The sequence below is a fragment of the Oxyura jamaicensis genome, chromosome 4 (assembly GCF_011077185.1).
Source record: "Oxyura jamaicensis isolate SHBP4307 breed ruddy duck chromosome 4, BPBGC_Ojam_1.0, whole genome shotgun sequence".
NCBI lineage: Eukaryota > Metazoa > Chordata > Aves > Anseriformes > Anatidae > Oxyura > Oxyura jamaicensis.
In genome coordinates this window covers 46,756,968-46,770,082 of record NC_048896.1, presented here as the reverse complement: position 1 = coordinate 46,770,082, position 13,115 = coordinate 46,756,968, and the positions used below count along the sequence as shown (strand labels likewise).

The 13,115-nt window shown below is 38.7% G+C and overlaps 1 protein-coding gene across 4 annotated transcripts in view; it reads right to left on the bottom strand.

Moving 5' to 3' along the window:
* The window catches only part of SLC39A8 (solute carrier family 39 member 8), a 60,031-nt gene that overhangs the window by 36,708 nt on the left and 10,208 nt on the right, over window positions 1-13,115 (bottom strand). For all 4 annotated transcript variants that reach the window (XM_035325921.1, XM_035325918.1, XM_035325919.1 and 1 more), the window contains exons 2-4: window positions 11,796-11,972; window positions 10,592-10,681; window positions 7,598-7,700 (exon numbers count right to left, since the gene is read on the bottom strand). In XM_035325921.1, the coding sequence (XP_035181812.1) occupies window positions 7,598-7,660 (63 nt within the window). In that variant the 5' untranslated portion in view covers window positions 7,661-7,700; window positions 10,592-10,681; window positions 11,796-11,972. The remainder of the gene's footprint in view (window positions 1-7,597; window positions 7,701-10,591; window positions 10,682-11,795; window positions 11,973-13,115) is intronic.

Sequence of the window (13,115 nt, the reverse complement as noted above, 5' to 3'; positions counted from 1 at the left end):
CACAGCAAAATATTTACCAGAAAACCTAAAGGATATCTCTTCCTCATCTTCCAGCTTACAACAAACCACATTATTCAAGCTACCCAGATCATGCTGTGTGGATTACTTACAACTCCAATTCTGCCTTAAGGCAACAGACCTATAGTCTTTCCCCTAAATGATGTCCAGCCCCTCCACCCTCCAATATCAGACGCTGGCCCTTCACTTTCTTCTGGAATTGCAAGCGCTGTTTTGCTTCCACAGTTTAACAGCTGCAACCCTACAGCTGTCAGTGCTACACCACCAGGTAGGACTCCTTTGAAGCTGCTATCAAAGCTAAAGACAATCCACTTGTGAAATTAAGTTTTCTTTCAGTTCATTGGACTTAAGTGTTGAGAATCCCATGTGTAAGCAGCACGCGAAGCACAAGGACAAATTATTCTTCCTTCTCCTTCCTTCTCTCCCTGTTCACACACTTTCAGAACACTAGCATGAGAGCAGTCCTCAGTGAGTTTGGGATAAACTTAAGCAAGAAAATGTAGTTACCCATTTAAATCCATTTGTATGTCAGCTTATTAACTAATTTTCTTGATTACATATATGTAGAAACGCTCAGAGTGTGGTTACCATAGTCAGGGCGAAAGACTCTGAGAAGTTACTTCATGCCTTCTCAGCCAACTTTACCTATTTTTAACACACCAATTGATGCTATCCCTGATTATTCAGCTTACACTAAAAGAGAGTTATATTATCAGGAAATCTGTGTATGTAGCCTACCAAACCATAGAGACCATGCTTCTCAAAAGTCATCCTAAAAATCTCAGTGCTGTCATCCTACTTTGAATCAGAGTTTTGCCTGTTTGGGCAGAGCTTAAATGTAGAAATTTGGCATTATAAGGAACAGGCACATTGCTGCCAGCAAAAGCACCGCATGCTTCTTAGCTCAGAGCCACATTAGATCATTGGCAGCTACTTGAAAATTTCAGGATTAAAGCAGAAATACTTTGTCTAATACAAAGAGATCTAAGATCAACATAGATGCTTTTATTCTGAAATTGTACATGTAATTTGCACAAACATGGAACTACACAAGATTTATGACAACAGAAATGGAACTACAATGACCTGAGACTCCATATGGTAGAGTTCAGAGACATAAAACTGTATATGGGACAGAACTGTAAAAGAAATCAGGGTAAATATAGACAGATTGCTAACATATTATTTATTTGTACTAGTATAGACATCAAATATTGGGTTTCTTTTTTAATTTAAACACACACAAAAACAGTTATTCCACCTTTGCTGGGGCAAGAGCTAATGTATCTCATTGTCACTTTGGTTAGGCATGGCACAGTTTCTAATCCACAGAAAGCTATCCCTGATTAGCCAGTAACCATGATATAAAAGTTAGAATCCAGGATATGAGTGCCTCTGAAGGGGAGCACTGATTTTTTACAACTGATTTTAAGAAGTTAATTCCAACCCAGGCTCTAAAAAGCACACGTACAGAACACACATTCACATCAGTGTATTAGAGAGAAAATGTGTACTTCCAAAACACTTGGGATGCTGACATGGGGGATGAAGAAGGCCTCTGCGTTACCATTTTATCCTCTGTTAGGCACAGTTAACTATGCACATGAACACTAGCGAGGCACAGGACAACTACATTTGCTAAGGAACCGAGGATGTAAAGAAAGAATTCAGCTGTGAATTCAGACCCAAGTTTCTGCCACACCAGCAATATGTCTTTCAGTTATTTACTGGGAACACCCAGTACGTCAGCCTTTCAACAAGTACTTATTAAGGAGCCATTAATTACTGTGTATCCAAGTGCTAGAGTATTTCAGTTCCCTCAGCTCTGGTAAAAGTATTGTTGTTCTTGATAAACCAGAACTGTAACTAATCCTCCAGCCTTATGCTGGACTGTGTATTTGGTTTTAGTGATACAATCTCACTGTGCTCAGTGTTTTATAAGAAACGGCAGAAACATGCTGTTAAAAGGACGATTTGAAACTTCTCAAATTGTTTGGACAACTGAGAACTTGGCTATCCCTGGTACGGCCTTCTCTCTGCACAAACACACCAACTCTCAGGGAGCAGAAAATGATTTCAAACACTATGAAACATGCATTTTGGTTTTGTTGTGAAGATTTACTCAATAAGTTTGGCAGTGTTCTGTGCTTCCTCTCCTATTCCCCAGCATCCTATCCTTCAGCCCACCTCCTTTCCCTTTCAGACTCTTCTACATTCTTTACCAACCTAAACAGGGCTTCTGTTGTCTCTTCTGCTTCCTGCTACCTCCTTCTCCTGTGCTGTTGCTTCAGTCCTCCAACTCTAACACTATGGGTGCTGGGACCAAATTGATATCCCAAGAAGACTCAGTCAACAGCTTCTGAGGTGTCTTCAAGCTGTTCTGCTAGTTGCAGAAACCAGTAAAGGTATGCCAGGACTTGTGCATGTGGGCTCTGAGCCATGACTGCCTCACCTGTGCTTCATCATCATTGGGAAACATTTTACAGCTTGCCTAAACATAACTTCCAGATGAATTCTATGGATGCCTAGGTTTAGAAAGCATTCTTACCAAGTTAAGGTAAATGAACCTGGCATTTTGCTTCTGGATTTTCAAGTAGAGATACCTACTGTGGTATATTGCTTTGCTGGCTTAAGTAAGCATTCAGCAGTTACTACATAAGATTTCACCAGCCATACCGTCACTACAGCTGCACTCAAACTAAACCTTGGTGGAAATCTTAGCTTCAGAGAGGTACCATTACAAGGTGGTGATGTTTCCAGGTTTTTGGCAAGTGATGATGATGATGCTAGATATGTACATCACATATACCAGCTCCGGGAAACAGTACTTTTCTGCATTTTGTGTTGTAGGTAAAACAGACAACCAACTACAAAAACATGGAAAAGTAAGCAGCAGACTCTGAATGTGCAAGTTCATCTTCAGATCTTTCTTTTCTCTAGTGACAGTGAGAGAGAGGTCCAGACACTTTGTATCTCACCACTGTCTTCCTACAACAAAGGGTCAGGTCACCTTGTGCTCCTTGATTTAATACCACAAGGTCACAACGGACTTATTTGCAAACACAATACAACTTTCCTGTTTTCCCTGCTTTCACATATAGACATTGTAAACAGCATTGTACTGAACTAGAGAACGGCTACTTAAAACCCCAAACAATCAGATCAACTGCTAGATACTAGTAATGACTTAAAGGGACAGGTAATACACCGACTCATACATGCAGTCAACAGAACAGCCGCTGTTACTGGTAAGAAGCTTTCCAAAGAATTTCAGTGCTTAAGAGATTCTCCGTTCCCAGTCAGTTTAAAGATCTAGCTTCTCTTTCTGATGCATCTCCCCAGTTCAGGGACTGAGCATTACATTGTCCTACTAAAGTCACTGCCCTGCACTGAGATACTGGATCCCAATTTCTGATTTTATCCAGTCCATAAACAACCAGACAGCTTGCCAGCTCTGTATTGCCCTTAACCTGAGAGATGTATGCACCTAACAAACCTAGAAAGCAGCAGCACTGAAGCAGTAGGGAGAGAGGTCGTAAACTGTTTATCTTTTGCTCTGCTACCACCAACAGTCACCCTCAAACCTTTTCAGAGAATGCTCTGGGTTGGAAGGTACCTTAAAGCAACCCTTTACCTCTTCACAATTTCAGAACAGACACATCTACCCGCTCTAGGTTTGGAAAACAGACTTTTCAGTGATGAAACCACTTAATGTCCTGTGAAGCCCACAGCTGGCTCCTCTAACAACTTGAATACTGAACAGCAGTATTTCCACAAGGAAACGGATTAATCCTTTACATGTTCCTAGGTGGGAAATACTGTCAACTAGTAATCAGACAGTGCAGATCGAGAATCCATAAGTATTTTTTGATGTTTGTTTGCCAAACAACAAACACTAATGCTTTTAGAATATGACCCTCAAAACCAAAGAACCCTCACAACCTGATCAAATAGGACATATAAGAAGTCATGAGGTAAAAGCTGTGTGCTACTACATCATAATATTCTTATCTGTATAAGATATTTAAATGATCGATGTCTCTTTATTCCCTTTGTCTTCCCAAATGCCCCAAAAGGGGCAAGTAGCACTAACCTACTCACGCTAGTGAGACTAATGATTTGCTAAGGAAGACGTCAGAAAAACAGCTTCCACCCCCAAGAACTCTCTGACCTGTTCAAACATCAGACCGCTCAATGATTGAAGTAGTTACCTTGTATAATAGTGGCCTTCAACAGGACATATGATCAAAGGTTTTCTGATCTATGAACTGGGGAGACGTCTCTTGGCAAGAAAAAGTGTCTGTTGTTTGCTAAGTTGCATGACTACCTGGATTACCTTGAACTTAAAATAATGATTGTAAGTGGATGCACAATATAAGTACTGCAGAAATGCTAACTGTTAGTTTATAAGATTATTAGGATGTGTTTGCATTTCAGCACAGCAAAGTAGGGATTTTATAAGATCTACTGAAGACTGGACTGTAAGAGTTTTGACACAAGCAAACTTCAATTTAGAAACTTGTGAAGTTTCACATGTTTAAAGATGGAATTAGAAGCAAATCCAAGTCTATGCAATATACTTTGAAAATGTCTTTGCTATCAGCAATGATATTTCTCTTACTGTTTATTCATCACACCTGTTTTACCCCTCTAGGATTTTCTGCAAGAATTCCAAAAGATTACATAGCTTTAGTCTTTTTTTTTTTTTAATATATATATATATATCCTGGCATTATTACTTTCTGCTTCATAGAAAGGACAATATAATTGAACCCAACTAACCATCTTTTTTCTGCAAGTAAAATAGTTAAATTTTTTGTTCACAAAATAGTTTTAAATAAATTATTATATCTTAAAGCACTGAAGGTCTTCCCTTCAGCTAAGCCAGTCCCATGTTAGCAAATACAAGAAACCTTCAAGCTTATTATTTTTTAAAACAAGCAGAGACAGCTGCAGAACACATGCCTCATCTAGGTTCTAATTTTGATTATTTAATTTGGTCACATTGCACACAAAAAAAACAACTTTCACTTTGATGGTCACTTCTGCAGTTTAGAATATATTTGGGATACTTGAATAGATACCGCAGAGAAAATTTCACTCAAGTCTTGTTCTGAAAATTTAGTATCAAAAGTGTTGATTAACCTTAAAAATCACAGCTTATATTTTAAAACCAATGTTACAGATTAATATTGTGATCTTGGTAGCATGTGTCCTGAGATGTGGCAGGTGTCAGACCACTCAGGTTTATGCCATCCCTGTTCTTCAGAGCACCTAACATATCTTCAAACAGTTCACTGAGTTGGGGATCTTAAACTTCAGTAGAAAGAAACTTCCAGATACTTTCTGGAGGTAAAGGAAATTACTCGGAAGATGGGAAATATTTCAGATAATTATTCTTTCTGCTTAGAGAACTCTTACCTTATCTTTGCTTTACCACCGTTTCACTGATTTCAAGTGCTTTATCTTCCTGTCATCTCATGGCAACACGCATCACATTTTATTCCTCTCACCAACTATAAGAAATTCAATAATTCTGAATAGTACCACAGACTGTAAAAATAGTACAAGCACATGCACTTTAGCACTGCCAACTGTGTTTGCTCTTGCTAATCCATTTTGCAAACCCAATAACCAATACAGTGATTAATATGCAACTAGCAGGACTGTATGTAGCCAAATAACTACATAACACATTGGCACAAATAATTTGCAGCATGTAAAAAAGGATTTGGACACTCATAATGCTCAGTAAATATTTTTTTCAAAGCCAAGAGGAGGCAGAAGGGGTACCTGTTGCCTTGTTTAACTGACCTCTGCTAGTACCACCTCTGACACCTGCAAGAGATTAACCACCTTTATACCAGGAGCCTACAGTTTTATTGCCATTTCCATCATTTTTTTGTTCAAATCAAAGCTCAGTTATAATGCTGGATTGGCAGCTTTGCATCGGGGAGCTTTCTAACTTAAGCAGCAGTAACAGTTTCTCTGCATTATGCCCCAAAGTTAGAGTTGCTAAAGAGCTGAGGACATCCTTGGACAAGGACTTGCTAAGCATGCAAGATGTCCCACAGACTAATTAGATTTGCATTAAAACATTAGCATGCATTTCCCTGACACAAACTTCCTATAAAACATTCACATCATGCTGGAAGAAGTTTGTTGAAAATAATTAGGTTAGATAAAGATAGCGAGATAGTGTTTCTTACGGTCCTGTTGCTCTTAACATCTCTATTTCATAGTCATACTTTCAACACAAGCTATACCAGGCTTGAAATGCAAGGATAACTGAAGTCACAGTCTAGCTGTAAGTGCAGTGATATTAAATGTGGCTTTTTATCAATATAGGGAGCACTGACCAACATGTGGCTACACCACAATAGTTCAACTATTCACTAAAATAAATGCCCCATTTTCAACATCACTAATGATAAGTATTTACTTCCCAGCTTTGTCACTGCATTTGTCTTACTTCAGGATAGCGCTGTATAAGACTGTAATAGTCTTGAGAGGGTGCAGAGGGCTTACTGATATGAATGCATGATGAGAAAAGCACAGCTGTACCCTACCCCAGGATTCTCTTGATCTTGCCCCCAAACAGCCTACAATGTAGAGAGCCAAGCTGCTCATAAAGCAGTGACCTGAACTACTGCAGTTTACAGACAGCCCATGAAAATAAAACAGCACCAGTTTCGCTTTTCTGCATCTTTTCAAACTCCAATTTCTATCAAGTCCTGCATCAACCTACGGCACCATAGGAACTCTTACAGTTTGTCAGTTTTTGTACATCAGAAACATAATCCTAAGCAATAAGAACACTTGCAGCCTTTTAGTTAGGTTACGCTCAGATTCCACTTTTTTTTTTTTAAATCACCCTCCCCAGCTTAGAAGACTCAGTTTCTCTACCAAGTGTTTTCAGAACATTCAAGAAAGTTTCTCACAAAGAAAAGCATATGGGATACCATGAACCTCCTACATGAAAGCAAGGTCCCTTCTAGAAGACTTCTATAGCCAGTAACATTCACTTTGACATTTCTGGAGTTTCTATAACCCAAATTACAGTACTTGCTTTCTGCCATTCATCCTGTCTGTTCACCTCCTAAAACTGATTGTGATAAAAATCTAAGAACCCCTCAGTGTAAGCTTGCAGCCCTGCACTAGTTTGAGAATTGTAGCCATTTTTCACATGAACTGTTCATTAAGGAGCGTGCATTAGACCAATTGACAGCATCAAACTGCCACAGAGAAATGATTCTTGACCATTTTTCCAGTTGATCTAAATCTGTGTCTAATCATGGTGAAGCTATAATGAGATATAACACTTGAAGGAATTGAAGGAGTAAAACTGATGTGGGTCTGCAGAGAGGATTAATGTGTAGACTTCTGTTCTGTAAAAGGTTACTAATCTGTAACCTACTATAATAGATTAAAGTTAGACAGAACAGAGTCTGAGCATGAAATGTTTGCTGTGTCAGTAACAGGGAAGCTGCAGTAGGCACAGTTTCCAAGTGTTTTATAATACTACCTGAAACATATCCCTTCCTGCCTTCTCAAGGGGTTCAGAAGTGGAGCCATGTACCATATTCCCAAGGAACAGCTGCAGCAGGTCAGGTTCAGAACTCAGCTCAGCAAAGCTCCTCATGTACTGGTTCTCATACACAGGTTTGTAGCAAATCTAAGTTCTGAATTAAAAAAAATAAGCAGTTGATTTTCTTAGCTTGCTTTCAGTAGCCTTCAGAGAAACCAGCTAAGAACAGAGATGCCAATAAGATGACCAATATGCACTAGGACACTAATTCCTCTAAAACCATGTAATCTGTGTAGACCAGAAAACAGTGGAATGACCCAATGGTTTTTACTCCACAGCTGCAGAACTTGAAGGCTCTGTGCATGGCTTTTTTCCTTTCACATTTGAGGAAAAAATAACCTCTATGAGCTGGCACAGCAGCCTGCTACTGTCTCAAGCATGCTACCTGGTGGTTATGGAATATAGTTTCCATTTCCAGTTGAGTTCCTGAAACCTTCATTTTTAAAAGTAGCTGGAGAGAAGTAAAGAAGCCACCAAGTTGCTACTGAGCTACTGCATGAGAGGCCAGATGAAGATCTCTCTTATGGTATCTTAAGGTAAATTTCCCCAATCAGAAGGGGGGGGGGGGGGGGGCAACACTTGAAAATCAGTAATTTCAATATTGGTAAAACTGTGGCTTCCTTGCCTAATTACCAAAGCTAAATATTGAAGAACACTACAGTTGATGTAAGCAGTTTCACATCAACTGTATGCATTTCCCTAAATCCTCATTACATGGTTACTGAAATATTTGAAGAGTTTCACCAAGTGTATATAAGTTAACTACTGTACTTTTCCTCATTCATTGCTTGGTTAAGTAGGTACAATATTTGAAAAATGTTTTATTTTGGATGTTTTGTCTAGCTTTGCTTTTTCCTTCCTGGACACCACATTTAAATACAGAGCTTTTTTTTTTTTTCCTCCTGTAGCACATCTTCTGATATCATACAAGGGACAGAAAGAACATGCCTTAAATTCACAAATTATACTTAACTGAGATTTAAGCTTTCTGAAGGACCTATTCCCTCTAACTTTTTACTTTTTAATCAGGAAAAAAAATAGAAGTTTTGAAATAAGGTAAGACATCTGAACATGATTATTTATTTTTTTGCATAGTACTGATGCAGTAAAATTGTTATTTCACTATATGAAACACTAAAATCCAAACTCCCAAATTATTTACCTTTGAATTTGAGTTATACAAATTCAAAAACATTCCCAGTTTGTTTCCCACAAATCATTTACCGTTTCATAGATACAGAGAACTTAGTCACTTAGGACTACCATCAGAAGCTACAACAGGTTTGTAATGGGAACCCTGTGTTTTCTGGGAAAGACGTTAGTCTAGTTTCTCCTCCACTCCCTGTCAGTGAAATAAATACGTTTTGATCATAGAAGAGAAAGCTCTTATCTTTACACTCTTCTGTGGCTGGGGGTGGTGATTATCACTACTGCTACAGATTATTGTGAATTATCTTACTGTCCATTTAGACAAGGATACTACTGGTCACTCCACATCTTGGTGAAAAAACAGGCCTTAATGAAGAGCTAAAAAACAAACAAACAAACAAAAACTGCTAGCATGGGAGAGAAATACCGCCCTTATTTCAGACAAAGTAAATGGAGACAAACAGATTAAAGGACAAATCTGCAATGAAATGCAAGCGTCTAGCATTCATTACACTCCCATAGGAATTATCTGTCTAAGCCCTTTTATCAGCCTTGGCCTGCACACTTTGTGTCATACACACTGTCACAGTTAAGAACTGTACCCCATGCTGTCCAAGTTCTGTAGCAGGAATCACCCTTGTGTTTGTATGTATAACCTCTACAATTATTTCATTACTAGAAGAGGAGATAGGATGTGGGTTGAATATCCAGTCCTGAAGGATCCCAAATTCCCAATTTATATTACCTTCTCTGAGCATATAACTTATTATTAAAACCAGAGCCATAAGACAACACTTCAGTGCAATGGATCTCTCACCCATCAATGCCAGACTTCCTTACAGCTTGAATTTCCTCCACTTACAGTCAGTCACAAGCCTGCAGCACCTGCTCCTAGATGATGGCAATAGCAGCAGCTGCCCGGAGAGCATATACATTGTTCTGTTGGCTTACCTTCAATTTTTAGTTTGTATGCTCTGATTATGTGGAAGGTCTTCATTTTGCAATATATATATATATACACACACACACACACATGCAAGTGATCGTTTTCCAAACCCAGTGAAAAATTTAAGCCTCCTTGACCATTTAGGACCACCTGAGTCAAATTTGATTGAATATTTTAAGTACCTGAAAAGAAGGCTATAGTCTGACAAGCTTTTAAAACAGCTAAAGCTAGAGCTAATATAATTAACAGAATAAAATAACCCCATACTTTCTATATTTATATTGCCATCAAGTGGAGTTAAACATACTGTTACTGTAGTCTAAAGCTTAAAAAAAACAGGTTGTGAAAAAACATGTTAAATATATGTTTTATAAAGAGGCTTTGCAAAAAGCTAAGTGCCTGTATTACTTTCAGAAGAGATATACAATACAAATACAGCCACTTGAACATATCATCACGACATTGGCTGGTTAAAGAGGGGAGGAAGGAAGAAAATACATCATGCAACTGAGCTGAGTGGTTTTCAAAATTTTCTTCTCCATTAAGTTGGACAACGGTTTCCCAAAAGACATGCTGTTTCCTGACTTCTTAAGACCAAATCCTTTAAATATTGGCTGATGTCCACCAGAAAAAACGTTGGCCAGAGGGAGAAGAAAAAAAATGTTCTTTACTGGCAGCAATAAGGAACTTCCCAAAGAGTACAGCTTTGAATTCTCACTCTATGTAGTTTTTATCTGCATGATCTATTGGGTCTCCTCTTCTGGTTCACCTCTTGCTTCAACTTTAAGCTTCCCTGGTGTCAGGAAGAACAGAGAGCTACTGCAGATTGAGCACGATCTCTCTGAAACCAAGTCTTTTGGAACCCTCCCACTTACCAAGGCATGATTCACCTCAGCTTAGCTGGTGCAACAGCATTCTCCTCTGGGGTACGAGCAGTAACATCATTCATCCTTACATCTGGCATCTCTAAAAATGGTTCACTGCATAATGTAGGTAAAAGAAAGTGAGGAAATATTAGGGTGTGAATTGTTAGCATTTGCAAGAGAAATCAACTCTTGTAATGCAAGCTAGGCAAACAGGTGATGATTAAGGTATCCTTCAGAAAGGCACTTCAGGATCCTTCTGTGAATCCTAACTGTACCTTAAATTATTTACATTATATTATGCAACTCCGGGTGGGTGACTAACACCCTGTTATTACTACTACAAAGCTGACATTTTTACAGCCAGACTGTAGGTGGCAGCAGTTCTACAGTTATTTATTTTGCTTGTTTTGTGAAATTAGGTTGTGGGAGTACAGTCAGAATGAAGAGAAAAAAGTAGCATTCTCTCTCTGGTTGTTAGAATACTAAGATGCAAAATGTTCTTGTTTCCAACGGGTTGGTGGTTTGTTTGTTTTTTATACACCCCCCCCCCCCCCCCCCAGAATTTGATCATGCTCTGGGTCTAAGAGAGTAGAGTTAATTTTAATTCTTTTTGGGGTGTGCTAAGTCATCTTTCTCAGGGAAGGGAGATGCACTGTATTTTTTTCAGAACAGAATTTATGGCCACCTGGGCATATTTTGATATCTAGAAGTAATACCATATGATATTCTTCAAAAGTATATCATTCTCTTTTGTGTTTGACAGATACTGGACAAGTGGCAAAAGCTGAAGTAGGCATTTAAAAAAAAATCACTTAGAACCATAAGATTCAGTTTTAGGGATTGTGATTCAATATTCAGTGTGAAAATAGTGATAAATCCAGATTAGTAATAAAATCTGGATAGCATGTACAGGTGAAATAGAGATAGAACAGATCCTCTGCTGAGTTGAACAAATTTGGCCTGGCTGCTGCAGGGTTGGAGCCAGTAAGACCAAACTAAATTCAAATCCTTCCTAAGCTCCTTAATGAGCCTGATACAGCTAAGGTGTAACCCAAACATCATAAGTGACTAAAAAATTATATGTTTTTATGCATGCACTTATACAAAGAATATTATGGCTGTGGTATCAGACTCAGCAACGCTACATCAGTGTTTGTGTAGATAGTATATATTTTATGTACCAACACCCATACCCTACCCAAAATATACCATGACTATCTTTATTTACATGATACTACCTTTTATTCACCCCTCCAAGTCCCTGTTTGCCAGATGAGCAGTGGTATCTTGTTCTGTTTTCCTTGCTGTACATGTATTCCTGTATCATGTTCAGTGGAACGTAGTAACATTGGGGCTGGAGGCATGTTGTTGAGGTGCCCATGACTTTTGAAAATGCTATTCATACCTACAACAGAAACAAATAAAAATTAAGATTATAAATGCAGCTTCACAATCACCTTTTGAGTTGGTCCTCCCCTGCCAGAGAACACTGTCAAGGTGCAAAGTTGAAAGCTGCAGCCTCTGAGCTACCTGTAGCCCTAATACTTCAGCAGCCAAAGCTTCCCCCCACCTACACACTGGAGTCCTGACTATCTGTTTGTTGGTGGTGGTTTTTTGTTTGTTTGTTAAGTATCGGTTAGCCTTAGCATTGATATCCTTTAAGGACACATTATTAGATCCAATCCTTAACAACAAAACAACCTTGAGAGCATGGCCTTAAGGAGAGATCTGCTGTTAAAACGAATTTTGTATTGAAACAAAAGGAAAAAGCAAAACATCAGTCAAAGTTATCACAAAGGAAACATCAGTCAACTCAGCAGTGCTGGACTTGATGATCTATGCCTATACTGCCAGAAGTGAAATGGTTTGCATCACACTGTAATGAACCCACTACAGCATTCAACGCTGAAACTAGGTCTGAAAGCTGGAAATCAGGCCCCAGACTAGGCAGGCTTCAGTAAAGAAAAGAAATCTCTGACTCTCTTTACCCTCAGCACCAATTTTATCTAAATGAATTACTGCCTACTATTTGACTTATTTGATTAAAGAGTGAATCCAATCATGGGATTGCAGATCTCAATATAACATTTCAGGTTCTGTAAATGGTAACAAATGTTAGAATAATTTTAGGTCTCTTTACCAGTATTATTTTAGTTTGATGATAAATATTCATTTCAGATCAATTGAAAGAGGTGAACTTCCTTGGAAAAGCAATAGAAGGACAACTCAGTGTCCTTCACCTTCTCAAAGTTGGAGCTTAAGAGTATAAGCTCTTAAGTCTCTGTATAAATTTACAAAGGAAATCCAGTGGTACACCTCTGGCTACAGCCCAATCTGTGCATGGTGGATCACATCCTAAAGTGTCCGGACCCCACAGCAAAGGAAAGATCAAAATCTTTCAGCCTCTGGCATTTTGGTTTCTGTAGGCAGGTCCTCAGTTGAAGTAATTGGAGGACCAAGATCCCTAGGCATGGTGTGCACCTTGCTATAGAACCTCTCACATTTTGTGTGCCCACTTCCCAATGACTTTCAACTCTTCCTCCTGACA